At 41.1% G+C, this 27,403-nt stretch overlaps 1 protein-coding gene across 6 annotated transcripts in view; it reads left to right on the plus strand.

Annotated features, from left to right (window-relative positions):
• Positions 1–27,403, plus strand: part of ITGA8 (integrin subunit alpha 8) — a 185,979-nt gene that overhangs the window by 57,199 nt on the left and 101,377 nt on the right. Inside the window, exons 12-14 of one of the 6 annotated variants that reach the window (XM_082617055.1) lie at positions 1,770–1,975; positions 4,620–4,811; positions 22,102–22,348. In XM_082617055.1, the coding sequence (XP_082473181.1) occupies positions 1,770–1,975; positions 4,620–4,811; positions 22,102–22,154 (451 nt within the window). In that variant the 3' untranslated portion in view covers positions 22,155–22,348. Of the gene's footprint in view, positions 1–1,769; positions 1,976–4,619; positions 4,812–11,974; positions 12,521–13,965; positions 15,323–22,101; positions 22,349–27,403 lie in introns of those variants that run through there. The other 5 variants (XM_082617053.1, XM_082617054.1, XM_082617056.1 and 2 more) reach the window with 5 other exon arrangements.

Consider the following 27,403-nt stretch of genomic DNA (forward strand, 5'->3'; position numbering starts at 1 on the left):
GTAATCAAAAATACATTTGACATTGCAACCCACTAGATGCACACAACTGAAACAAAAGGTTTCACGGAACAGTATTCACTCTTAGTATGTGTAATGCATTGACTCATATTTTCTATTGTACTCTATTTCATTTTTTATAATTGCTTGTCAAGACCCATTAAATTGATTTCACAATCCACTAATGAGTTGCAAATCAAGATTTAAAAACACCAGCCTAAACGATAATATATACTGTGTCTCTTAAGTGGTACTGCTAACATAAAATATTATTGACACTAAATGCAAAATATTGCACAAGGCACATTGAATCAATTGAATCCAAGACAGTTATTGTCTCTCAGCTTTATGAGAACACAATTATAAATTAAGAACAAATGTCTTTCTCCTTTTTTGGCGTTTAGAACATTTTAGAAGCCTTACACTTAAATATCTAGGGAAATCTATTTCTACGAAAATAAATCAACGTTGTCACAATAGTCCAAGAATCCAAAGATCCCATGGATGTGCTAATCTTTCACAAGCATAGATCGAATAATCTTGCATTTCTAGAACTCCACAGTGTTGGCAGTGAGAAACATAGTGAGGTAATGTGTCAGTCCCATGTCCCTCAGGGACCAATTGTATGGCTTTGTTCCTTCTGTTGAGAATGAGAAAATGGCCCTGCTCAATCTCTGCACTAGAGAACCAGTGGTTTTAGATGTCTTTGAACTACAAGGCAGCAACACACACAATTAGGTGTTTAACAAATGTCTCTTCATACTGACAATAATAATAACAGAAAGAGAGGCAACCAGGTTCCTCCAGGGCAAAGCCTGAGGCCTGGAGCAGCCCCAATCCCTGCCTTATTCTTGGCCTAGATAGAGCACAGAAGCACGGCAAGTAAACGCATTTGGAACATTTTTTTTAAGATTTTTTTTTTTTTGATGCGGACCATTTTTAAAATCTTTGAATTTGTTACAATATTGCTTCTGTTTTATCTTTTGGTTTTTTGGCCATGAGGCATGTGGGATCTTAGAGCTCTCCGACCAAGGATCAAACTCTTACTCCCTGCATTGGAAGGTGAAATCCTAACCACTGGACCACCAGGGATGTCCCCATTTGGAACATTTTTAAGAAAACGTTTTACCTAAGTGTGCAGCAATCCAATTGCTATCTCTTTCTTGAAATTTTTTTAGCCTGAAAAATTATCTACTGGTTGCCTGCTACAATATCTACATCTACAAAGAAAAACTATAAATTCGCATTTGAGAGGAAATTCTTGTTTTCTAGCTTTCTAGCCAGTATGAGAACCTTCTCTGGCCTCCGTTTTATTTGAATGGAGGTAACAAGAGAAAAGAGGAGGACAGACTTTATTTTAAACCTTATTACTGCAAGAAAACTTCATAATATAAATGTATAGTTAACTAAATTGTAGACAAATTCTCATCCATGTTTTGAAAAACCTATTTAGGTCTTTCTGATACGTTTTACTTGTGTAAGTACATTTTCTGGAAATGCACCAAAGAGCTGAAAAGGGTGAAATAGCTGTGGTTTTCTTAAAGTAGTAATTTTTAGCATAGCTAAAAAGTTCAGTGTGATAATTTAACAACTCTTATTTTCTTACAGCATTCTATTCCGCAGACATAACAAAGCAATGAAAGAAATATGACAGTTGTAAAATATCCCTTGGAAAAGGAAATATACCAGTGGAAATGTACTAATCTAGTTGATTAGAAATCTACTCAACAGCATCTCATGTCTGTGTTGACCTCCTTCTTTGTTCCCTGCAGAATGGATGACATATTGATCGGGGCACCTCTCTTTATGGAACGTGAATTTGAGAGCAACCCCAGAGAAGTAGGGCAAGTTTACCTGTATTTGCAAGTGAACGTGCTGGTCTTCAGAAATCCGCAGATCCTCGCAGGCACTGACGTCTTCGGGAGATTCGGTAGTGCTTTGGCACATTTAGGAGACCTGAACCAAGATGGATACAATGGTAATTTGCACCAATGCATGGAAATTACTTATGTGCCACAATTTCATGTTACTGTTGCATGACGGAAACAAGAGACTTCACAGTGGTGTGTGTGGTACAGTTCTTCTGATTGGTCTTTAATAAACTATCCAAAATCCCAAGGCAATTTAAACTTTAGTTTTGGCTAATATAGATGTTACATGGAAATTTTCTCATGTTGATTTAGGGTGTCATATGACAGCTCTAAACAAAATAGCAATTATTATTATTTTATTTATTTTTATTATTATTTTTTTTTGCGGTACGCAGGCCTCTCACTGTTGTGGACTCTCCCGTTGCAGAGCACAGGCTCCGGACGCGCAGGCTCAGCGGCCTTGGCTCACGGGCCTAGCCGTTCCGCGGCATGTGGGATCTTCCCGGACCGGGACACGAACCCGTGTCCCCTGAATCAGCAGGCGGACTCTCAACCACTGTGCCACCAGGGAAGCCCCAAAAAACAGCAATTATTTTTTAAATTGACATATAGATTTATGACTTGAAGAGAGCTAGAGAATGTACTATATGTACAGAGTCAAAACAAATAAATACATGTTGATATATTAGCAAGTGTATTGCCTTCTGAGTAACTCATATGGCTTACGTACAGGTTATGCTGAATTTTAATTGATCTCTCAACTTCAGCTTAAAGGCACCTTCAATGTTCACTGTTAAGCAGTGTTAAATTCTTAGTTTAGGTTTGTGGTTCTTTAAGTTAGGAATTTATGAATGCCTTCTAAGTACCCTCTCCTCAGAAAAACATGCCAGCTCACACAAAATTTTGCATACATTTTCAGGACCTTTAAGTTAAGAACCAAGGTAGACTGGGTTTCTTGAAGTTCCAGGGAGTAACAGGAATTTGCTCCAACAAAATAGCCTAGGGAGTATTCCCAGCAAATCAAAGTATTCATTAATACTTTCAGCAAGTAGTCACGTACTTTTATGATTTCCTTGAAAAAACACGTCTCAGCAATGTATAATTAGTAACTTTTAAAGTACCATAAGACATAAATGCATACTAAAAGCTCATGGTTCCAGGGAAACTTTTTAAAAAGAGACAAGTTCGGGCTTCCCTGGTGGCGCAGTGATTGAGAGTCCGCCTGCTGATTCAGGGGACACGGGTTCGTGCCCTGGTCCGGGAAGATCCCACATGCCGCAGAGTGGCTGGGCCTGTGAGCCATGGCCGCTGAGCCTGCGCGTCCAGAGCCTGTTCTCTGCAACGGAAGAGGCCACAACAGTGAGAGGCCCGCGTACCGCAAAAAAAAAAAAAAAAAGAGAGACAAGTTCATCTTTCACTGATTTATTGCTTTCAAAAACTGCCCTATTCCTGAGTACCAAATGAAATAAATAATGCTAAATTATCTGTGTAGTCATCTTTTTCATCATCTCTTCTATTTGTCTTTTCTCTCAAACCCTTAATGATACTTTTAAGAGCTAAGAGAAACATTTCTAACAACCTAAGAGGGGTTTTGCCTCTCTGAGCCTTGGTGTCCTTAAAATGATGCCAAAATGAGATGTAACCAGGGGACAGATATAAATTCACTGACTCAGAGGATGTGAAGAAAGTACCCCTTTCCACCTACCGTATGACAATATCTTTATTTTCCACAACGATCTGAGTTTTTTGACAGTTTATCCTTACCTGTTTAATGAAAGTGGATTTATGATCCTTGTTACGTAGTGAAGATCAGTTTACAATTCATTCAGTCTTATCAGACTTAGGAACAAATACAAATGGATGAATGACAAAATGAGGACACAGGCCATCCTCCGCAGCCTGGGCTGTTATGTTACTGTGTTATTGGTGCTCCTTTTCATGTAAACCTAAGTAGTCAGGTGTACTGTTTAGAGCAATCCTGGTGAACACAATATGTGCAAGGTAGTTTTCATTCACTGCTATGTTTAATAGGGAGACAGGCGATAGGGTTCTCTCTCGGTTTCCCAGGGTCCTCAACTATGAAACAGGTCTTGCCTACATCATGGGATGATGTAATCATTCAAGGATATAATATTTGTGAAAGAGGTTGTTTATTTCTTTTAACAAGAAACTCTTAAGTACTCTGCAAAGGTGCCTCATCTGGTCTACCTTCTGGCTGCTCTTCAGGTGGGCCAAGCTCCTTGCATCCTTGGGCCTTTGCACAGTCATTCCTTCTGCCTGGAATGCTCTTCCTTCTGATTCCACATGGTCAGTTCCATCTTGTCCCCAGATTTCAGTTTCAAGATCAGCCTTAGAGACACCTTGTCTGACCACTTCATCTAAAATAACAATCCAATCATTCTCCATCACATCAATATTTTTAAGATTCTCTGCATAGCATTTGTCACTTTCTATCTGTTCTTGATTATTTCTTTATTCAAATTGTCTATTCCCTGCACTAGAATATAAACTTTTGAAAAGCAGTGTCTGGTTCGCCATTGAACCCACTGTGCCCAACACATAATAGGCACTCGATAAATATTTCTTGGATGGATGAAAGACAACAAATAATTTCCTCTTGTTGCAGTACTACAGAGTTTCATGGAAAACTTAAGAAGCCCTTTGGGCTGTTTGGTACTGCTCTTCGACTGTACTTAATTCTCTTTCTAAAATACTCTCCTTTATTTAAAAATTGTGTGTCTCTGTTTGTAGACATTGCCATCGGTGCACCCTTTGCAGGCAAGGACCAAAGAGGCAAAGTGCTCATTTACAATGGTAACAAGAATGGCTTAAACACCAAGGCTTCCCAAATTCTGCAAGGAGTGTGGGCCTCACAGGCTGTCCCATCTGGATTCGGCTTTACTTTAAGAGGAGATTCTGACATAGACAAGAATGATTACCCAGGTAAGTTCTTCTTTCTTTTCCTACAACAGAGTCTGCTTCCTAGAAAGAGCTATTCTCTGGACGATGCATCGTGTTTAAGCAGTTCTCTTGTACAGGTTAAGGCCAAGCTTGCCCATCACACGGGTACCATTCCAAAGCCACTTTCATGAGACTCTGAAGACAGACAAAACAAACACTCCTTTTTCTGTCAAGAGACGAAGTTAAAAAAGCAAGATGGCTTTTAAAAAACTGCATTGGACATAAAACTTACCAACTTGCAACAAAAGTTTGTTATTTGAAACTCCTCAGTAATCTGGTCTTCACTGACAAGGACAGCCTGCATCAGATAACTTTTCAGAGCAATTAATTTTAACCCCATAATTCCCTGTTGAGCTCACAGCTCCTGTGAATTGACTTAGGCACCTCAGCATTTCTGTCATAAGCTCATGGTTTTGGAACATAAATATTTTCCAGCCACGTTTGGGGGTTTTCCGAAGATAGAATGACTTTTAAAGCAAAGCAAAAAGAACTGGTTCGTGATACAGATCATTACCAATTCTTGATTGCTTAATTCACAGTGAGGATTCAGTGGAGATCCATACAGCCCAGTGAGATAAATCATGTTTTATGTATGCTGTATGAAAATATAGATTTGTCTTAAAGGATTGTTTCAATAATCGGGGTTGTTAGCAGACAACATTAGACTTCTTGGTTTTGTGGTTCAATGTTCCCTTTTACATTGGTTATTTTAAGATGGTTTCAAGAAATAGTTAGAAATCATTAATAGTTCACTGACAGCTTCAACCATTTATTGAGACCTTGTCTCTTTCCATCACCCCTCCCCTAATTGAGTATTTTCCATATGTAGAGCATTTGCTGGCTTGGGGCAGCTTTCCAATAAGCTGACTGCCTAAATATACATCACTAATTTCCATCCTTTGACTTTCTCTTCCCCTCCAGGATTAGGCAAAAAGGATACTGCAACATATTCTTATAAATTTGCCAGGAATTTTCAATGGCACTAACATAGACGTGGTAGTGGGCTCAAAGCGGATTTAGAATTCTATTGAATATGAATGGGTCCTCCTGGTGGCAACTGCAAGAGCATCTAGTGAAATTCATTTTCTTAGGTTATATTATACTCGCCTCATCAATGATTGGTTAGGTTTTCTTTTGGGGAGGGGAGTCTCATACATAATATATTCACTTTTAAGTAATCCAAAAATTAGATCCCCTATGTGGTTTCTTCCCAAACTATGTCAGGATGATTAATGAAATTCAATTCCTGGGTCACAATTTTAGAGAAACAGTTATTTTATTTTACTTTTTAAATTTATTTTTTTAATATTTGGCTGCGTTGGGTCTTCGTTGCTGCACGGGCTTTCTCTAGTTGAGGCGAGCAGGGGCTACTCTTCGTTGTGCTGTGAGGGCTTCTCATTGCGGTGGCTTCTCTTGTTGCAGAGCACAGGCTCTAGGCACGTGGGCTTCAGTAGTTGTGGCACGTGGGCTCAGTAGTTGTGGCACACGGGCTTAGTTGCTCCGTGGCATGTGGGATCTTCCCGGACCAGGGATCGAACCCGTGTCCCCTGCATTGGCAGATGGATTCCCAACCACTGTGCCACCAGGGAAGTCCTGAGAAACAGTTATTTTAGAAAGCTATTGCTATTCCTTATGCCCTTCATAGTCTTCCCTTAGTACCAGGGAACTGACAGAGAATGGCCATGCCTTCCACAAGGTGAGGGAAATATAGGATGTATCAATCACATAGTCAAGTCTAGTGATTTCCTTTGAAGTCTTCTAAATAAGGGCCAGGAAGGAGAGAAACATGAAACAACTTTTCTCTCAAAGAATATTCCCTCCAGGGAGGGGAGTAAAGGAGTGAGACAGAGAACGGAGGAAGTAAGTACAATGTCAGTAATTGGTCATCTCTTAACTACATCTTTTTCATCCCTTCTTAACAATCAGAAAATGGTCATTTGAGCCCATTCTAGTAACTAGTAAAGTTACTAGTCAGTAACTTTATCCACTGAGGCTGATCCACTTTACAGTAATGAATGATGTTAATGCAGTGTATCCATCTGTCTGTAAAGTAAATGCTCTTAACTAAGACAGGACCATTCATGAGGCTTAGTTGATTTCTTAACCTCAAGATAGCCTTGAGGCTTTCAGAGTTCATCAGTACATCTTAAGACAGTAGACCTGAGTTCTGGTCCCAGTTCTGCCTCTCAGATATAGGTATCTTGTGCTTCATGATCGTGTAACATTTCCCCTCATCCTCATTTTCTTGCAAAAAGAGTGCCATTCAAAGAAGCCTTTTTATCTTGATACCAAGTCCCAGGGACTTAATGCGAGGAAAACTGCCTTATGGGCAGGTGACTAGATCCTACTAGCTAGTGTAGCAGATTTGAAATTTGCAGGCATGATTCAGGAACTAGACATGGAACTTTCCTCATTTTTCTATAAGCGAATCCCATTTAGCTCTCAAGCCTCCATTTCTCCTATGGTGGAAAACCTCAATCTTGCAGTCACTTCTAGATTCAGATTTAATGTCACTTGGGTAAGTATTCATTTGGATTCAAGACTCCCTCTTTCCTCCCTCTGCAGCAACTCTCCCAAGGAATGGAGTAGCAAAGGGGGTGTCTTTTGTCCAGGGACGGAGAAAGGGGTGCCTGAACCAAGCACGTCATCTGTACTTGTTGGCCTCTGGCTGAAGGATAGCTCAGTCTCTCATGGTCTTTGACATATTGCTCAAGCTTCGGTGATTAATCCAATGGTCTGCGTAATGGCCACTGCTCAAAAGTTCCATGTGTCCTGGGTCCTCCTTGTCCTATTTTGGCCTCTTCTGGTTCACTCTCAGCAAATGCTTCTGTGCCATGGTTGGGACTCTCAGGTTGGGGTCTTCAGGTCTCTGAGATTGCCTTTATGCTTATCCTAGATTATTCCTTTAGCCGTTGCTAATTTTCCACCTAGGCATCTGTTACTCCAGCACCTAGGAGGGTTGCAGTCTTCTTGGGTTTTTCTTAAGTAGCAAAAGCCCTCTTTTCCCCCAAAGGTTATTGGGTGGCATTCTTTCTAGACTCCATAGTTCATTTTGTAAACTCTGAGTTCTCCTCCTCTGTGGTCTCTCTTATGATTTTCCAAACCAGCTCCTTCTGGAACTTAAAAAGAAATACAGTTTTCTTTCCCTCTGGGGTCCTGCTCCTTCAAATCAAAAGAAATCTGTCTTCAGACTATGGTCCCGTCCATGGTTTCAAAATCCATTCAACAAATTGAATGGCTTCTTCTAGGATGTATCTAGTCATCCCTGTTCAGCAATGGTTCTCAATCTTGGCTACACATTAGAATCATTTAGGGGAACTTTTAAAAGTGCTTATGCTCAGGTCACCCTCCAGACCAGTTAATTCAGACTCTCTGGGGGGGTAAAACTCAGACCACAGTAATGTGTTTCAGTTACCTGGGTCGTTCCAGTGTACAACCAAGCAGGGAACTAATGATCTCGAGCAAGGTTTCCCCCACTTTAATGAACATCTTGATCACCTGGTCATCTTGTTCAAATGCACATCATGATTCTGTAGGTCAGGTGGGTGGGAAAGACCTCTCATTCCCAGGAAGTTCCCTGGTGACACCATCCCTGCTGGTCTTCACACCACATCCTGAGTAGAAAGCTCTGAGACAGTGTGCATACCAGTTGCCCACTGTGCCTATTAATAAAGGCTGAATGCATGGCACCCCCTCAGATATTTTGATTTCCCAGGTTTGGAATGGGGTTCAGGGATTTGTATTTTTACCCAGGACCCTACTTTGAGAAACACTGCCCTAGAGTTCTTTTGCCTGGTTCCCATGCTCACAGCAGACAGATGTGCGAAGTTCTCTTTTGGCAAGAACCTATTAGCTGAGCTCTGGCATTTCATTTATTCTTCGCCCGGCCGTCAAACCAACCTGAAGCTCTTTTCTCCAGATTGCCTCCGTGTGGTGATGCTAGGGCCTACCACCTGCTGTTGCCTCATCCGGCGATGTTAAGGAAGCCCCATTGAAGCCATTCAATTTTTCTTGCACTGCTCTACATTTCCTGGAAGTTATCTTTGCATTGAAAACAATGCCTCACTTACTTTTCATTTAAAATATATTATCACATTTGTTAGGAACTGACCCACTTAACCTGGCTTAAGCCATAAAAGGAGCTATTTACATTAAGGCTACAGAAGTAACTCAAGGGAACCTAAGGACAGGGATTTTGCCAGACCTTGGAAGGGACTGACTGGGATCTAAGACTGTCGGGACTTTCTTTTTCTGGTCTCTCTCTCTACGCATCTGCTTTTCTCTCCCAGCAGACTGTATTTCTCTGAGCACACGGTGCTGTTTCAGTACCAGCACTTGCACGTTGCAGTTGTACTCGCTCACAAAGAGACTGTATATAAGTTATCTCAGTCCTAAGTCCTGGGGAAGGAAAGCTCACAGGCGCCGACGCAAAGGGTGAGTGACGTTTTCCAAAGAAAGTCGGAGTAGACTTGTGGATGGTGCAGGTATCCCAAGAGATACCCATTATGACTCCCCTATCAAACAAAACAAAATGGCCCTAGGAAATAAGCATTGTAGCAAGAAGTGAAGAAAGTACTTTAAAAGAAAAAATTTTATTTTTAAATGAAGGAATAAAAATGATTTTTAAACTGCTCATCAGAAATTTTATATTTGTCCCTTTAGTTTCAAGGTCTAAAAGAAAAATAAGAAATTCCTTCCTTCATTTAAAAAATATGTAGTAGTATTTACTATGTGCTAGACACTGTGCTGTGACAAGGTAGACACAGTCACTGCCTTCCCAGAGTTAATATTCTAGGTGAGAAAGACAGAGAATTATAACAAAGTATGAGCATTGTAATGTTTGTCTTTAAATGCAAGACTTATTTTGGAATATAATAATGTAACGCTTGAAAAAATTCAAGCATGGTTGCTGAGCATTATGCTTGTAAATTTTAAAAGTATATCATGAAAAAAAATTGTTGGACTTCAGAAATTTTGTAATTATTTGGCCCTAATTAAATGAATTAGCTGAGGAAAATGCACAGTCTCTGTAAGCTCCATGTACAGGTACCTGCATAGCCCCTGACACACTTCCAGAACCGGAGGTAATTTCGTGACCCGGGCTGCAGCCAATGATGTACAGGTTGTGTCCCACCAGGGGCAGGTAGGGGGCAGGTTAGCTTACCAGGTGGTTTCCTTCCCTTGGGATGAGCAGATGCACCTTTAAATTCACACACAGGAATGGTGTGGGCTCTCGGTGGCCCTGTTCCAGGTCCTCCATTCTAAATAGAATAGAAACAAAATTCCAAACCTTGTCACTTTATCTACCTGGTCACCTGCAGAATTCAGGGTAAAACAAACGCAAAAGCCAGTAACAGATATGAAATTCTGAACTGAAATGCATCAAACCACTCGGAGTTGTTATGGAGTGGAACACACTTGAAAAAGTGTGCTTATCCAAAGTGATGGCTTTTGATGGGGTTGTTTTTCCCATTCCTGAGGTGAACAATTTTCCCTCATTTTAGGTGCTTCCTCTGGTCCACACTGCCTGCCACTGACCCATTTCTGGGCAGGATGCTGTGAAACCTACCTGTGATAATGGCGGGGCACGCACATTGCCCCATTCGTTAGAGAGCAGCATGTACTCTTTTACCTGTTCTTGACACAAGCCCGCTGCCTTTCACGGGGAGAGACTAAGGTCGACCGTGATGTTTGACATACATATTAATTGTGAATTACAGCTGTTTCATTCCCCCAGACTGACTAGAAATCAGATCACTTAGTACCTTGAAAATAATCAAAAGCACAGACATGCAAAGGTGGTTTGATGGGGGCCTCCCTGGTGGCGCAGTGGTTGAGAGTCCGCCTGCCGATGCAGGGGATACTGGTTCGTGCCCCAGACTGGGAGGATCCCATATGCCGTGGAGCGGCTGGGCCCGTGAGCCATGGCCGCTGAGCCTGCGCGTCCGGAGCCTGTGCTCCGCAACGGGAGAGGCCACAACAGTGAGAGGCCTGCATACCACACACAAAAAAAAAAAAAAAAAAAAAAGGTGGTTTGATGGACATTTACCCTTTGTCACATGATCTGTTCTGCAAGTTACAGATGTTCTGTATTTGGGCAGGACCAGACACTTAGTCTTCTTGTCTTAGCAAAAAAAAAAAAGAATGCTGGCAAAAAGCAGGCATGAGGCCAATTATATTGCTAACATTATTGCAATTATAGCCAGTGTTACTCCTGAGCATTAAGAATCCAAAGCATGCCAGCCACTGCATAGAAGATAAATATAGTTCATATTCCTTGGAATAGTATTTCTGAATCTCTCTCCTATGTACATATGTACACTCACACTTATATGTATGTGTGTGTGTGTGTATGTGTGTGTACACACACAGCAGGAGAGTATATAGGGTAAATCTGGATGACACTCTACTTCTTTTTGGGAAACATCAAACCAATATCAATATAACCATATTAAAGTTGGCAGAGTGGCTGTGAAGGGGAAAGGAAATCAGACTGCCCGGGTGCAGATTCCCATCTGTCACTGATAAGCTATATGTCAGTGGACAAGTTAATTGATTTCTCTGAGCTTCCAATTCCTTATCTGGTATTATGGGGCAAATAATACTGACTCCACTGGACTGTGTGTACTAGAGGATTTTTACAAAATGTTGTAAAATGGCTTAGAATAGGAAAGAAAACCTGTTTGACTAACATAAACAGAATCAAAGCTACTTTACTTTCCAGACATGCTGGGCCATGTAAGATGTTGAAAAATTGCATTCTAGGATTCTGGAGTTGGACGGCGCAGGTTTAAAACTTGACTCCACTGCTTTCTAGCTGTATAAGAGTGAGACAATTCCTTAACCTTTCTGAACTGCAATTTCCTTATCAGTAAATTCAAATAATAATATGTTGGTATAAAGATGAAATGAGATTGTTTATATAATATGGAGGTGAGGTGTTTAATATGAGATTGTATAGAGCACAGTTTAATAAATGGTAGCTCTTCAATCAAGTCTTAAAACAAGACTATTTTGGAGGTATTCTTTTTCTTAGTTGATATTATTACACTAGTTGATATTATTTTCTTTTGCTTATTCAAGGTCCATGGTCCACAATCTTAATTTACACTACTACCTTTGCTTCCCCTGCCCCTGACAAATAGGAATATGAGAATAAGAACATAACTACTGGGACTCTGCCAGGTTGAGAACCACTCATCAGATTCCTGTTTCTGGACCCTCACTAGAAGTTTCTGCTCATATGATGAGGTTGCTGCCCTGCTATGATGTAATTCCACCACTCAGCCCATCCTACTTCTGCCCCTAAGTGGGAGAGGAGGCATAAGGGACTTCTCCCGTATCTCACTACTGTGATCTACTGGGTACCAAAGATGGAAAATACTCTTTTCCCTCAGCCCCGTAGCCATTTAAGGATATTTCATTTCATATCAACTGGGGCCAAACTAGGGTGATGACGATGGCAGCTAAGAGGAAGGAACTGAGGAAATCATGTAAATAGGAAATAGGCAACGCTTGGTAATGACTGGCTCTAATGGAACGTGGAGGAGGTAGGAGTGGGGAGCAGTGACGGTGAAGATGACTCTGGAAGTTTGGTCCCGCATACCCGAGAAAAGTAGAGTTTAATGGACCAACACAGGGAGTTTCAGCTCTAGAGACACAGAGATTCTACCCTAGAAATAATATTTGGAAATAAATTTGGAATAAATTTGAAATAAATTTGGAAATAAATTTTCCTAACATCTAGCTTAACCACTCAGTAGTTTTTTAGACTTTTTCCAATAAGTATTGTCGTCACACACATACATAAATAGCAGTCACAAGTACTTTCATTTCTGGCACCCAAATTCTCTTTTTCTAAAAGAAAAAAATACAGATGTGTTCAGGTTTCTGTGTCGGTGCTTTCTGGAAAACTAGGGTTGACCAGAAGAGTACCTTGCATACATTATTTGAGTGATAGCATTTCAGAGAAGAAACAGCTGTGATAAGGAAGAATCTCTAAAATGCAATGATCCAGTCTAATCCCATTAAAGTTGATTGTATAACAAGGCCATCTGTTAAATGCATAGCCCAGACATTGCAGGGTGGAAGGGGGTAAGTGCAGGTTTTGTTGAGGAATAGAAATCTTAACAGGCAATAAAAACTGGAGGAAAACATGGGCTGAATGCCAAGACTACCATTGTCTTGCTATGGCCCCTAATAGGCAATGATTATATCATGAAGCCATCTCAGACAATTATACCAAATGACATAAAGTGATCTATCATGTTTTAATGAATGCACTGTGTGTGTGTGTACGTGTGTGTATAAGCAAACAGCCAAGCAAGAGAGAACCGACAAGCAAGAGAGAACCTACACGCAAGAAGAAATCAAAGGGTGGCTTTAACCAAAGGGAATAATGCATTTTAATCAAACCCTGAGCTCCTTGAAACTGATTTGAAGTTTAGTTGAACTAAGTTCAAATCTTACAGTCAAAGTTTATTTTTCCTTCTCAGAGCGCTACTCAAGGTTTTATGAAAAGCAAAACATTGTTCTTCTTGAGCAAGATTTTCATAATTTCATTATAAACACATCAGACATTAGAATATTACATTTCTTGTAAAAATACCTTATGAAGTTAGATTAAACTGAATTAATTAAATCAACTGAAAGAGTTCTTGGACTTGAATCCAGCAGTGTTGTAAAGTAGAAGTAAAAATGAATGGATAGATTAAAGACTTGAGTTCTAGAACCAAAACTTTAGTAACTCAGCCTCCCTGGGCCTTGCTTTCCTCAGCTGAAAGTGATGTGGATGTACGGAATGCTTCTCCACAGGGCTTTTAAAACTCTGAACTCTGATTCTATAATCCAAGATCTAGACTTACTGCCTCCCAGATTTCTCTGTAATATTGGGTAGGTTATTAAGGCTCCATCTTTGAAAAAGAAACGGGATTTAATAAAACCAAAGATTTCTCCTTTTTCTTGAAAATAATTTTTAACTGACAGAGAAGTTGAAAAGTTAGTACAGAGGGTCCTGTAAACCCTTCACCCAGTCTCTCTTAATATTGACATCTTGTATAGCCATAGTACACTGGCTATTGACTAATCTATAGACCTATTAGGAATTCTAATAGAATCTCCCCATTTGTTCCACTAGTGCTCTTTTTCTAGTCCAGAATCCCACCCAGGATCCCACACTGCATTGGGCTGTCACATCTCCTCAGTCTCCTCCAACCTGCGACCACTCGATCCTTCTGTGCTGTCACCACTTGACACTTTGGAAGACTACGGTGAGACATTTTGAAGAATGTCTCTGAATTTAGGTTTGCCTGATGTTTGTTCATGATTAGATTGAGGTTATGTGTTTTTGGCAAAAGTACCACACAAATGCTATGCCCTTCCCAGTGTATCACAGCAGAAGATGATGTCTGTTGTCCTTTTACACTCTGATCACTTGCTTGCAGTGATGTCTATGAGCCAGGTTCCCCACTGTAAAGTTACTCCTTTCCGCTTTGCATAATAATTATCTTTGGAGAAATACCACACCACTATGTAAATATCCTATTTCTCACCATACTTTTGCCCACTAATCTTAGCACCCATTGGTGATTCTCGCCTACAACCGTTATTACTGTGTCATTGTGATTTTCTATTTCCAACATTCCTTCTACACTTATGAATTTCAGTTCTAAAATAAGAAAAAGACATCTCTTCTACCTGTTTATTCTATTTTTTATATCTTTGTGGACTTGTGTATGTTTTATTTTATGGGCTATAATCCATTACTGTATTTATTTATCTTTGTTGCTTAAATTGTCCTACATTTGGCCATTGGGAATTCCTGCCATTTGGTTCCTGTGTTTTTTCACCATTCCCTATCCTTTTATGAGCATATTCCTTACTTTCTGACACCGCAAGATACTGCAATCTCAGTTTGTATCTGCCCTGCCCCAGCCCTGGAATCAACCATTCTTCAAAGGGCTCTAGTTCCTCTTATTGAAGGATTGTATTTAGAAACGAAGATCTGGACACTAGGTGCACTCATGGCTGCTAGGTTGTCAAGATAAGACTTGTAAAGCACTGAATTCTATAGATTGCCATATTCCCATACACTATATTACATTTCAAACCATGTTTATTACTTGAAATCAACAAATTAATTTTTATTTTTCAACCTATATTTTGTAAGTTAGCATTTTCGCATTTTACTTGTCAACAACAGGTATTTGGGCAACATTAATATTATTCAACTAATGTTGAGAACAACTACCAATTTTCTCCATTTTTTAAAGATGATAATAGTAGAATATTTACTGGTTATATGATATTCAAGAAGACTGTGCTTTGGAAATACAATTTATTAACTTACTCAACAGATACTTACCGGGTGCCTTTCATGTGCCTGGCGCTCTTCTAGGTTTTGACTGAATTAAACAAAGATCCTGCTCTCATGTGCCTGAGTTTAAATTCTAGCTGTGATACTGGCTGACTGTGTGACCCTGACAAGTAACTGAACTTCCTCTAGTCATCATTGGTAAAATGGATATAACACTGCCTGTTAATAGTTCCCCCTTTAAAGGGGTGTTGTGCTACCACGTGAAAAATAGAGAACTAATGAGAACCTACTGTATAGCACAGGGAACTCTACTCAATGCTCTCTGGTGACCTAAATTGGGAAGGAAACCCAAAAAATTGGGGATATATGTGTTCGTATAGCTGATTCACTTTGCTGTACAGCAGAAACGAACACAACATTGTAAAGCAACTATACTCCAATAAAAATTAGATAAATAAATAATAAAGAGGTGCTGTGGATGTTAAGTTAGAAAATATATATAAAGCAGTTAGCATTGTGAATAGCACCTAGTGGCAATCATTAGATATTAGTTATAAATGACACATTTATACTATTTTGACATAATCCGTGCCCTTAAGAAACAATGCAATCATGGAGACAAAGTATGAAACAATTAACTAATACAAGATAGCATGTGAGAAGAGTTTTAAGAAGGTTAAAATACTATAATGAACAAGTTTAAAAGAGAAAGTACTTCCGGCTAAAGTGTTCAAAGCTTCATGGGGGACGTATTGGTTAAGCAGAGTTTTAAGATATAGGTATGACTGTTAAGTGGTGATATGGAGAAGGCATTCCAGAAGAGGAACGGAGCATGAGCAAAAACTTAAAAATAAGAAAAGGCAATTTTGGAAGTGATTTGGTCCAAAGTGATGGGAGCATAAATGGAGAGAGTCAACAAAAGTAAGACTTGGGCCAGATAATAAAGGGCCTTGAATAGCATGTCAAATAATTGGTACTTTATTAGGGAACTAACAGAAAAAGATAGTATGTCTTCTACTGCAAAATGACATTTTACTTCAGTCTTTAGCAATGGCTAGAATGAGTTGTAATAGAAAAGAAACTTGAGGTTAAAAGCCATTAAAGTGTCCTAGGTAAGAATAATGCACTGAACCAGGTGAGTGTAGCAGTGATACCAGTGCAGCCTGCAGGTGTCTGGGGATAAAGAGCCTCAGGGCCACCTTCAACTGCTGTTTGAGGGATGAGAACTGTTGGGTAAGCATCCAGCCTCTCATCTTTCAGGCAGACAGTCTGGGGGCCACTGTACACACTTCTCAAGAGATCCCATCTAACTCTTACATGTTAGATTAAGGACAATAAAAGTTTTAGGGCTTCCCTGGTGGCGCAGTGGTTGAGAGTCCACCTGCCGATGCAGGGGACATGGGTTCGTGCCCCGGTCTGGGAAGATCCCACGTGCCGCGGAGTGGCTGGGCCCGTGAGCCACGGCCGCTGAGCCTGCGCGTCCGGAGCCTGTGCTCCGCGACGGGAGAGGCCACAGCAGTGAGAGGCCCGCGTACTGCAAAAAAAAAAAAAGAAAGAAAAAGAAAAGTTTTAACTTTACCCTCACTTTTTCCTTCCTAAGTACTCTTTCTCTCTTTAGGTAGATCTGAGTTTCTGACCTATATAATTTTCCTTCTCTCTAAAGAACTTCTTTTTAACATTTCTTGCAAGGCAGGCCTGTTGTCAATAAGTTCCTAAATTTTTGTTTGAGAAAGTGTTTGTTTCTCCTTCGATTTTGAAGAATAATTTTATAGGGTAAAGAATTCTAGGTTGGTGGGTTTTTTTTCTCTCAACACTTTAAATATTTCACTCTACTCTCTTCTTGCTTGCATGGTTTCTGGGGAGAAGTCACATGTAATTTTTATCTTTGCTCCTCTATAGATAAGATGCTTTCTTGCTCTGGCTTCTTTCAGGAGTTTTTTCTTTATGTTAGATTTTTTTGTAGTTTGAAAGTGATATGCCAATGTGTAGTTCTGGGGGGCATTTATCTTTCTTGATGTTCTCTGAGCTTCCTAGATCTGTGTTTGGTGACTGACATGAATTTGGGGAAATTCTCAGTCATTACTGTTTCAAATATTTCTTCTGTTTCTTTCTTTCTTCCTCTTCTGGTATTCCCATGACACATACGTGATACCTTTTGTAGTTGTCCCACAATTCTTGAATATTCCATTCCTTTTTTTTTCCAGTCTTTTTGTCTCTTTGTTTGACAGTTTTAGAGGTTTCTGTTGAGATATCCTCAAGCTCAGAGATGCTTTCCTCAGTCTTATCCAGTTTACTAATAAACTATCAAAGACAGTTCTTCATGTCTGTTACAATACTGTTTATCTCTATCATTCCTTTGTTGGTTCTTTCTTAGAATTTCCATCTCTCCTCTTACATTGACCTCCCTTTCTTACATGCTTCTATTCTTAAATGCTTTATCCAGTAGAGGCCTTAGCATATTAATCATAGTTGTTTTACATTCCTGGTCTGATAACTCCCATGTGCCATATCTTAAACTGGTTCTGATGCTTTCTCTGTCTCTTCCAACTATGTACATTGCTTTTTAGTATGTTTTGTCTTTTTTTTTTTTGATAGCTGGGCATGATATACTGGGTAAAAGGAACTGCTGTAAATAGGCCTTTAGCTACTATGGCAGTAGATGTTGGTGTGGAATTGGGAGGGGAGGAGTGTTTCATGGGGTGTGATTAGGTCTCAGTCTTTTAGCGAGCCTATGCTTCTGGACTGTGACCACACGTGCTTCTTTGTTGAGATGGGATGGCTAGAGTGGGTTGAGGTTGGGCATTTCCCTTCCCCCAGGTTAGACTCTTTCTCCTATCCCAGCAGGTCAGGCTCTGGATGACTAGCTTCTCCTGAGCGTAGACCTTGTGAAGATGAATGAGTGCTCTGGTGTGTTTCAAGGTGATTTCTTCTCCCCTCCCCTTGCCAGAAGCACTAGGAAATTGTTCTTTGATGTTCCCTGGGAGAACCTGGTAGAGATCCAGGAGGAAAAAACTAATGAAAGTGTACCCCTACCCACATGCCTCATGACTGGATCCCTGGAGGAGTTTAACTTTCAGAGTTGTCCACACTGAGCCTCCTGCAATTCACTAGTAGAGTCCGGGTTTCCCTGCCCCACTCTGGTTCCCGTGGAGGTTGCTGCTCTGAGAAGCTGTGAGTCTCTGCGTATGCCTGTCCGTCTCTCCAATGTGGAGGCAGCAGATTGCCCTGGGACCTCACCGCTCGTGTGGATCTAAGAAGAGTGGTTGATTTTTCAGTGTGTCCAGCTCTCTACTTGCTCGGACGGAGGGGCGACTTCCAAGCTTTTTACATGCTAGGCCAGAAACCATAAGTCTGACAGTTTAAATCCGGACTAACTACCTTCCAAACATTCAATTGTAGAAGCTGGCTTCTTTCTGAAACCCAAGGCACCAGTAAATATGACAGGATATCATTTATCCTTGATCTTAGTTGTAAGTGTATAGTTAATAAAAACTCTCCGGCTGGCCATGGCTCCTTTTATGGGTGGGTGGGCGCTGGTGAGTGGGAGTTAGTTCCCCTGTACTTAGAACCTCTCCTTTACTTCTGAGCTCCCGGGGCGTGTTCTTCATATAAGTCATTTTTAATTGATGAATATACGATTTAAAAGTTGAGTATAATTTGCTTGAAGCATCCCTTCTGTCTTTGCACACCCTGGACATCTTCCTGGGAGTTCGCTTCCCACTTAGGAGCCCAGTTCAAATGTCACTTCCTCAGGAAGCCTTTCCTGACTGTTGTCCTTCCTCTAAAAACACTTCTCTCAGATTGAAATGACACATTTTTTTGCGGTTATTTGATAAATGCATCTTTCACCCCTCGAGACTGGACACTTTATTAGTTGAGGGCAAGCAATGGATTTAATTTTGCTCATTATGGAACTCTAGTGTCCCAAGCAGCGGCTGGCACTGGAGGTGGCTAGTAAATGCTTGTTGAATGAATGAATAAGAATAAATGAATGAATAAACCAATTTCCTCACAGCCACACACCTTGGCATACGAACTCTTTCCCTCCTTTCTTTACCTGGCCACTATCTTCGAACTCTACTTAAGTCCAACAAATTATCTTATTCTTGTGTAGAATAAGAATAGACCTGGACAGAAAGAGAAAGACAAGTATCGTATGGTATCACTTATATGTGGAATCTAAAATACAACACAAATGAACTTGTCTATGAAACAGAAACAGAAACACAGACATAGAGAACAGACTTGTGGCTGCCAAGTGGGTGGGGAGTGGGGAAGTGATGGACTGGGAGTTTGGGATGAGCAGATGCAAGCTAGTATATAGAGGATGGATAAACAACAAGGTCCTACTGTATAGCACAGGGAACTGTATTCAATATCCTGTGATAAACTGTAATGGAAAAGAATGTGTGTGTGTATATATATATATATATATATATATATAACTGAATCACTTTGTACAGTAGAAATTAATACAACATTGTAAATCAACTACACGTCAATAAAATAAATTTTTTAAAAAGAATAGACATGTAAGTTGAGACGATGAGGCTCTTTTAAATAAACCTGGACTTCCTCTCCTTGGATCACGGGAGGCTCCACTCAAGGTGGTGCACTCATTCTTGACAAGCAGAACCCTTGACCTTTGTTCTGTATTCACTGGGCATTTAAATGCCAAACTGCTAGACTAAGAGAACCAGTAGCCAGCTTGATAGAAACAGCACCAAACTGAGAGTCAGGGGGCCCATATTCTCGTTTCTTCACCCATCATTTTCAGCTCTGTAATCTTGGATATACCACTTACATCTCTGAACCTTAGCTTCCCACTGCTCAGGATTGTTATGAAGGCGATTTGCAAACTGTGAAGAACCCTAAGCAGTCAATATATGTTATTTCTTAACCTCACCCACTAGATGGAGGTGAGAGGGACCTGAAAGAAACTCAAATGATGAGATCCAGATGCTCTAATGCTTTGCACCAGACCTAGCCCTGTGCCTTAAGGCGATGACTCAGGTAACATGCCTAGAGCTTCCTAAGAGTCAAGGGGGAGAGATTTTCAGAATAACTAACCCAGCAGCAAAATCCTCTTCAGTACTTCTTAATAGCAAACACTGTTCACGTGACGCCCTTCTTTCTATGTATGGCCATCATCTTATATTTTCTTGCTGGCATTTTCCTGAGATGATATTAGTAATAGCCAGTTTCCTAAAAACTACCAGCCCTGGGCTTCCCTGGTGGCACAGTGATTGAGAGTCCGCCTGCCGATGCAGGGGACACGGGTTCGTGCCCCGGTCCAGGAAGATCCCACATGCCGCGGAGTGGCTGGGCCTGTGAGCCATGGCCACTGAGCCTGTGTGTCCGGAGGCTGTGCTCCGCAACGGGAGAGGCCACAACAGTGAGAGGCCCGCGTACAGCAAAAACAAAACAAGACAAAACAAAACAAAAAAACTACCAGCCCTAATAGAAATTCATGAGCGCGTGAGGGTACAACACAAAGCGTGGGGTCTGGCCCGCCTTCAGGCTAAATTGTGATGCAGGTGAAGCTCATCTGGGGGGATGCTCAGCCCCTCTCATCTCCAGCTTCCTTTTCTTTCTGTCCCTGACAGCTCCTCTATACCAGCTGCGGAAGCTTATACTACTTCCTCTTCTCAAATGTGCAGCAGAGAAGGATCTAATATACTTATTCCCATCAGATATAAATGATGCAGGGAAAGTAGGTCGCACCCAGGGACTCTGATCCAGTGGGTGCTGGCCTGCATCTTTAACAAGCCCTCTTGGAGAGTTGACTGATAGGCTATCAGTGCTCGAGGGCAGGGAATGTGCTGGTTTGCTCACTGTTGAGTCCTTGGCAGCTGGGACAGGACTTGGCTCACGTGGGTGTTCAATCACAAGTTGCTGAATGAGGGTCCCCAGGATAGGGAACCACTGCCCACACCTTCTTTTCTTCCTCTGCTCCCTCCCTTTCAACTCTATAAATTTGTATCTTACTGTATCAGTTTTCCAGTGCTGCCATAACAAAGTACCACACACTGGGTGGCCCGAACAACAGAAATGTATCTCCTCACACAACTGGAGACTACCAGTTCAAGTTCAAGATGTGGGCAGGGTTGGTTTCTTCCGAGGCCTCTCTCCTTGGCTTATAGATGGCCATCTTCTTTCTGTGTCTGCACATGGTCTTCCTTCTGTGTGTGTCTGTGTCCAAATCTCCTCTTCTTACAGGACACCAGCCAGATGAAATTAGGTCCCACCCTAATGACCTCATTTACCTTACCTCTTTAAAGACCATTTCTCTAAATAGAGTCACATTCTGAGGTACCAGAGGTTAAGACTTCTACATCAAATTTGGGGGGATGGGGGGATACAATTCAGTCCATATCACTTAGCAAAGTTTTAAAGTCCCTCAAGGTTTTTTTTTTTTTTTTTTTTTTTTTTTTTGCTGTACGCGGGCCTCTCACTGCTGTGGCCTCTCCCGTTGCGGAGCACAGGCTCCGGACACACAGGCTCCGCGGCCATGGCTCGCGGGCCCAGCCGCTCCGCGGCATGTGGGATCTTCCGGGATTGGGGCACGAACCCGTGTCCCCTGCATCGGCAGGCGGACTCTCAACCACTGCGCCACCAGGGAAGCCCGTCCCTCAAGGTTTTAATCATAGGATTTTCCCTATCAGGATGGATGTGGGAGTAGTGTCTTGTGGGATACTGAAACTGAGCACGACCCTGTGGGGCTCCTGGGCACAGAAGCCTTTAGGTGTCCCTGTTTCTTGTTTGTAGGGAATATACTTCAGCCTCCATGACCTTCCCTGAGTTCCAAAGGGCAGGTTCAAACAATTGTTTGTCAGTGAAGGGAGGGAATGCAGAGACAAGGGAGGAGCAGTCAAGAAACAATAGTGCAGCCTTGGGGCAGGATCCTAGTTCCGCCTCAAGGGATACACATGACAATATCTTTGAGCTCTTCCACAGAACTAAAACCCCCAACAAATGGAAGATGTTCCAGAGAGAAGGTCACAGTTTGATAACCTTGAGAATCACAGAAGCTCACCAGAAGACCACCTGAGGCCAGATTAAAGGAATTCAGGCCCTGATCCTTATCAGCAACCCCACCCTTGAACGATTGCTATAAAACTCCTCACCAAATCCCCCTGGATTGGGACACACAGTTTTGAGGGGCACTAGCCTACTGTGTCCCCCTTTGCCTGTCAAAGCAATAAAGTTATTCTCTTCTACTTCACCCAAAACTCTGTCTCCGAGATTTGATTCAGCACTGGTATACACAGGCCGACTTTTTGGCCTCAATACCAGATTCTTTTGGAGACTGTGAAATCATTCCCAGTAGTCAGCCACTTATAAATGAGACTGGTCGAAAAGAAACAAACTTTTCTCCAAGACTTTTAGCAACTGACTGGACAGCACACATATTGTAAGTGTGGCCACAACAAGGATAAAGTGAAATGCCTTTGATCCAGTGACATGAAATGCAACTAGCGAAGCATCAAGCAATGGTAGGGGGAAAGGGGTGATGCCTACATCCACAGGATGCTAATAACACATAGAAAACAATTTTCATAAGGCAGACTTATCATTTGATAGTTCACTCTTATTTTTTGTGGGATTTTTTTAAAAAAGAAAATAAAGTCTCAGTAAATTAGAATGTTGCAACCTAATACCACAATCCAACTCATAAATGTTTTCCTTCAGAGTTCATTTGGAAGCATTTCAGACAGACTGTTAGGATTATTACTTTCTGGGATAAGATCATGCATTTTTTTTTCAAACATTTTCTTCCTCAACTCATAACCCTCCTCTCAGTAATATTTTACATGTTGCAATAAAAAAGCAAGGAGGAAAGGCAGCCTCTGTCTATTTTTAGATAAACACATTTACTAAATTCAAGGAGACTTATCTAAATGCCTGCTTCCCACAGACATGAGCTGTTTTTCCAGTGCCAAACTCTTAAGCCAATTTCGTAACCCACTTACAAGTCAGCATTACCATATTGACACAGCATCTTTAACCCCATCATTTTACAGTTATCTTTAATCCTGTTGTTTCTCTTAAAATCATCCTTTTATGAAAGTGAGCAGACCCTGGGTGGGTCTAGGTAAACAGCTATACTTGCCAACCCTCGGTTCATCTTTAAAATGCTGTGGGAAGGGGCTTAGCAGAGATGGAGCTGGGACAGTGATGAGGAGTGTCTGGAGGAGATGCTGTGGGCTGTGAGCATGAGCAATGCCAAGACAGGAGCCAGAAGTCTATGGATGTTGAGCTCAGGGAGCTGAGTCATGGAGGTGGGCCAGTGTGATGTCCAGGTCTGGTTAAGCCAGCGAGAATGCCAGAAACTGTCCCATAAAGGAGGCAAGATGAGACACAAATTCTGCAGGAGCCCAGCTGACTCAAGAGGCAAAGCACAGTCCTGGATTGTAAATCAGAGCCGAGAAAGTACAGTCATGTGACCCCAACCAGTTCTACTGAGCTCTTGGCTTTCTCATCTGGAGAACCTTGAAGACTTCACCAGAGATTTGGCAACCAAGAGCGACTTGTCCAGAGTCATTAGGAAGCCAGTGGCAAAGTAAACTGGAAGTTAGAACTCCTAAATTTCTACCCTCTATTCAGGAATTTTCCACTTGAAATAGAACACTGCATTTAAAAGAGGGCTTCAAAGAGATTACGGAGATTCAATGAGAAAGAATTTACAAATCAAAATCGGCCTATAGGTACAAAAACCTGTACACAAATGTTTATAGTGACTTTCCAAAAACCGGAAACAACACAAGCTCCCCTTAGCCAGGGATGGATAAACAAACCATGAGCCGTCTGCACAGTGGGGTACGACTCAGCATTAAAAAGGAATGAACTGCTGACACATGCAAGGTCATGGATGAACCTCAAATGCACTAAGCTCAGTGGAAGAAGCCAGATCCCAAAGGGTACATACCATTGGTGCAGCCATTATGGAAAACAGTCTGGAGGTTCCTCAAAACAACTAAAAATAGGGTTGCCATAGGATCCAGCAATCCCTCTCCAGGGCACATAATCGGGAAAAACTATCATTCAAAAAGATACGTGCACCCCAGTGTTCACTGCAGCACTATTTACAATAGCTAAGATGTGGAAACCACCAAAATGTCCATTGACAGATGAACGGTAAAGAAGATGTGGCACATATGTACAATGGAATCATATTCAGCCATAAAAAAGAATGAAATCATGCCATTTGCAGCAACATGGATGGACCTAGAGATGATCATACTAAGGGAAGTAAGTCAGAGAAAGACAGATACCATATGATATCACTTATATGTGGAATCTAAAATGTGACACAAACGAACTTATCCATGAAACAGAAACAGACTCACAGACACAGAGAACAGACTTGTGGTGGCCGGGGAGGTGTGGGGGAGGAGGGGATTGGGAGTTTTGGATTAGCAGATGCAACTAGTATATACAGGATGGATAAACAACAAGGTCCTACTGTAGAGCACAGGGAACTACATTCAATATTCTGTGGTAAACCATAATGGAAAAGAATATGAATATATGTATAACTGAGTCAATTTCCTCTACAGGAGAAATTAACACAACATTGTAAATCAACTACACTCCAATAAAATAAATTTAAAAAAATAAAAAATAAAGAGAAAAGGCCAAACAAGGTAAACCCAAAAAAAGGCTACATACTGTATGCCTCCATCTATGAGGCATTCTGGAAAACAGATTAGAGGATGCAGGGGTCTAGGGGTGGGAGCGGGCTTGACTAGAAAGTGCATGGGGGACATTCTGGGATGATGGAGTTGTTCTATATCTTGGTTGTGTTGGTAGTTACACAACCAGATGACTTTATCAAAGCTCTGAGAATAGGATACTTCTTAAAAAATTTTTATTGGAGTATAGTTGATTTACAATATTGTGTTGGTTTCTGCCATACAGCAAAGTGACTCAGTTATACATACACATATATCCACTCTTTTTTAGTCTCTGTTCCCATACAGGTCACTACAGAGTATTGAGTAGAGTTCCTTGTGCTATACTGTAGGTCCTTATTAGTTATCTGTTTTATATACAGTAGCAGGTATATGTTAATCCCAATCTCCCAACTTATCCCTCCCCCACTTACCCCCTGGCAGCCATAAGTTTGTTTCCTACATCTGTAACTCTATTTCTGTTTTGTAGGTAAGTTCATTTGTACTCTTTTTGTAGATTCCACATATTAGGATACTTTTTAAGGATGAAATTTACTGTATGTAAAATACACCTGAATTTTAAGATTTTTTAAAAGGTAGCCTGTAGTTATGCTCCTGGGAAGCACTGGGACAAAAACAGGTAACAGCCAGACTGCCTGGGTTTAAAATTTGGCCTTGCCACTTACTATATTTAATTTTTCAGAACCTCATTTTCCCCATTTTAAAATGGGGATAATTAAGGTATCTACCACATGGGATTGTTGTAGCAATGAAATGCATATACTTAAAATATTTAGAAGGTTAGCTTTTGTTTGATACATCTCTGCACAGCTGTCCAGTATAGCCTCAGGATAAATTCCTAGAAGTGCAAATTCTGGGCCAAAGGTTTGCATTGTCCTACATACCAAAAAAGCACCTTCTAAGAAAACTGTGCCGATTTATATTCCCTCAAACAGAGCGTATGAGTTCTTGGTTCTCTTCTCTCTGCCTAATACTAAACTTTACCTTTTTATTGGACTATTTATAATTTTATTAATTTGTGTGAGTCTGTCATAAAATAGGGTTAATAATAATAATTAACATTTATGTTTTCATAGGTGCCAGACATTCTTGAAAGCATTGAAAAATATTCCCATTTGATCAGAGGTCTGCATTGTAAACATCTTCTCCTGTTTCTTTCACTTCTCTTTTGAACTTGCTTCAGTTTTTAAAAAGAAGATTCAATCTTAAAATTCCTTTGTGATTTCTACATTTCGGGGGTCATGTTGAAGGGGGCGCTTTCCTTTTGAGTCATCATTATCTTTTTTGTAAATATAAATTTATTTATTTTTGGCTGCATTGGGTCTTCATTGCTGCACGCAGGCTTTCTCTAGTTGTGGCGAGCGGGGTCTGCTCTTCGTTGTGGTGCACGGGCTTCTCATTGTGGTGGCTTCTCTTGTTGTGGAGCACGGGCTCTAGGCGCACGGGCTTCAGTAGTTGTGGAACCCAGGCTCAGTAGTTGTGGCTCGTGGGCTCTAGAGCGCAGGCTCAGTAGTTCTGGCGCACGGGCTGAGTTGCTCTGCAGCATGTGGGATCTTCCCAGGACTGGGGCACGAACCCGTGTCCCCTGCATTGGCAGGCGGATTCTTAACCACAGCGCCACCGGGGAGGCCCTTGAGTCATCATTATTTTTTCATACAACTCTTAGTTTCACATTCCCATGTTTCTCATTTATTTGGAAGCTCTTTATAGCATATCTCACTGTCCAGAATTATTCTGAAATAGTAAATGTCTTTTAACTCCAAAATTTAAAAGGCGTTTGATAGCATTTTGAGCAAGAGAGCAGCACTCGTATATTTCTTAAGAAGATGAGAGAGTAAGAAGTAGGAAGAAAGAAGGTAGCAGGTAAGAAGGCTCACAGCTTATGAAATGTCAGTGCTTGGGTGACCGTGGAGGCTTCCCCCCATGAAACGCCTCTGGCAGACTCTTTCATCTAACCCTGTCATTACTCTTCCTGTTGTCTTCCCCTCCCATCTGCCCCCTTCCATGAAGTTTCCATTCTCTCCTTTCTGCCCCCCTGCCTACCTAGGCCCCGACCTCAAATCCACATTCAGAACAAAACTGATGTTTTCACACTGAACTTCTTCCAACTCTAAAATTTCTTTCAGAGATTAATGAAATCAGACCCTATAGTCCAAGTACCACTTTAGAGACTTGGCTCTTTACTTCTTCCTCGTTTAAAAACAACGGTTTTAGTGAAATAAAATACAAAACAGAGGTGTAATACATCTCCTATGACCTCACATTTTTTAGGGTTATTTTTTCTTGCCAACTGATCCTGCATTCATGCTAATGTCCCCTTTTTGTATCCTTAAAAGTACTCAGTTCCATCAAAAGCCAAAAGGAAAATAAACTATGTTTCTCGGGCGATGTGAGGTGATAACAAAGGACTCCAGCATTTTTAGAACAGTTTTTGATTAAGGGGAAAGAACCAATTTTAGTGGCCAAATGTTTCTTCAAGGGAAAAATTAAAAGGCTAAATGTCTTTGTATAAAGAAAGGCAAAGTTTTTGTTTGCTTGTTTTCAGAATGTGCTTTTAAGAAGTT

The sequence above is a fragment of the Mesoplodon mirus genome, assembly GCF_964341445.2.
Source record: "Mesoplodon mirus genome assembly, chromosome: 4".
NCBI lineage: Eukaryota > Metazoa > Chordata > Mammalia > Artiodactyla > Ziphiidae > Mesoplodon > Mesoplodon mirus.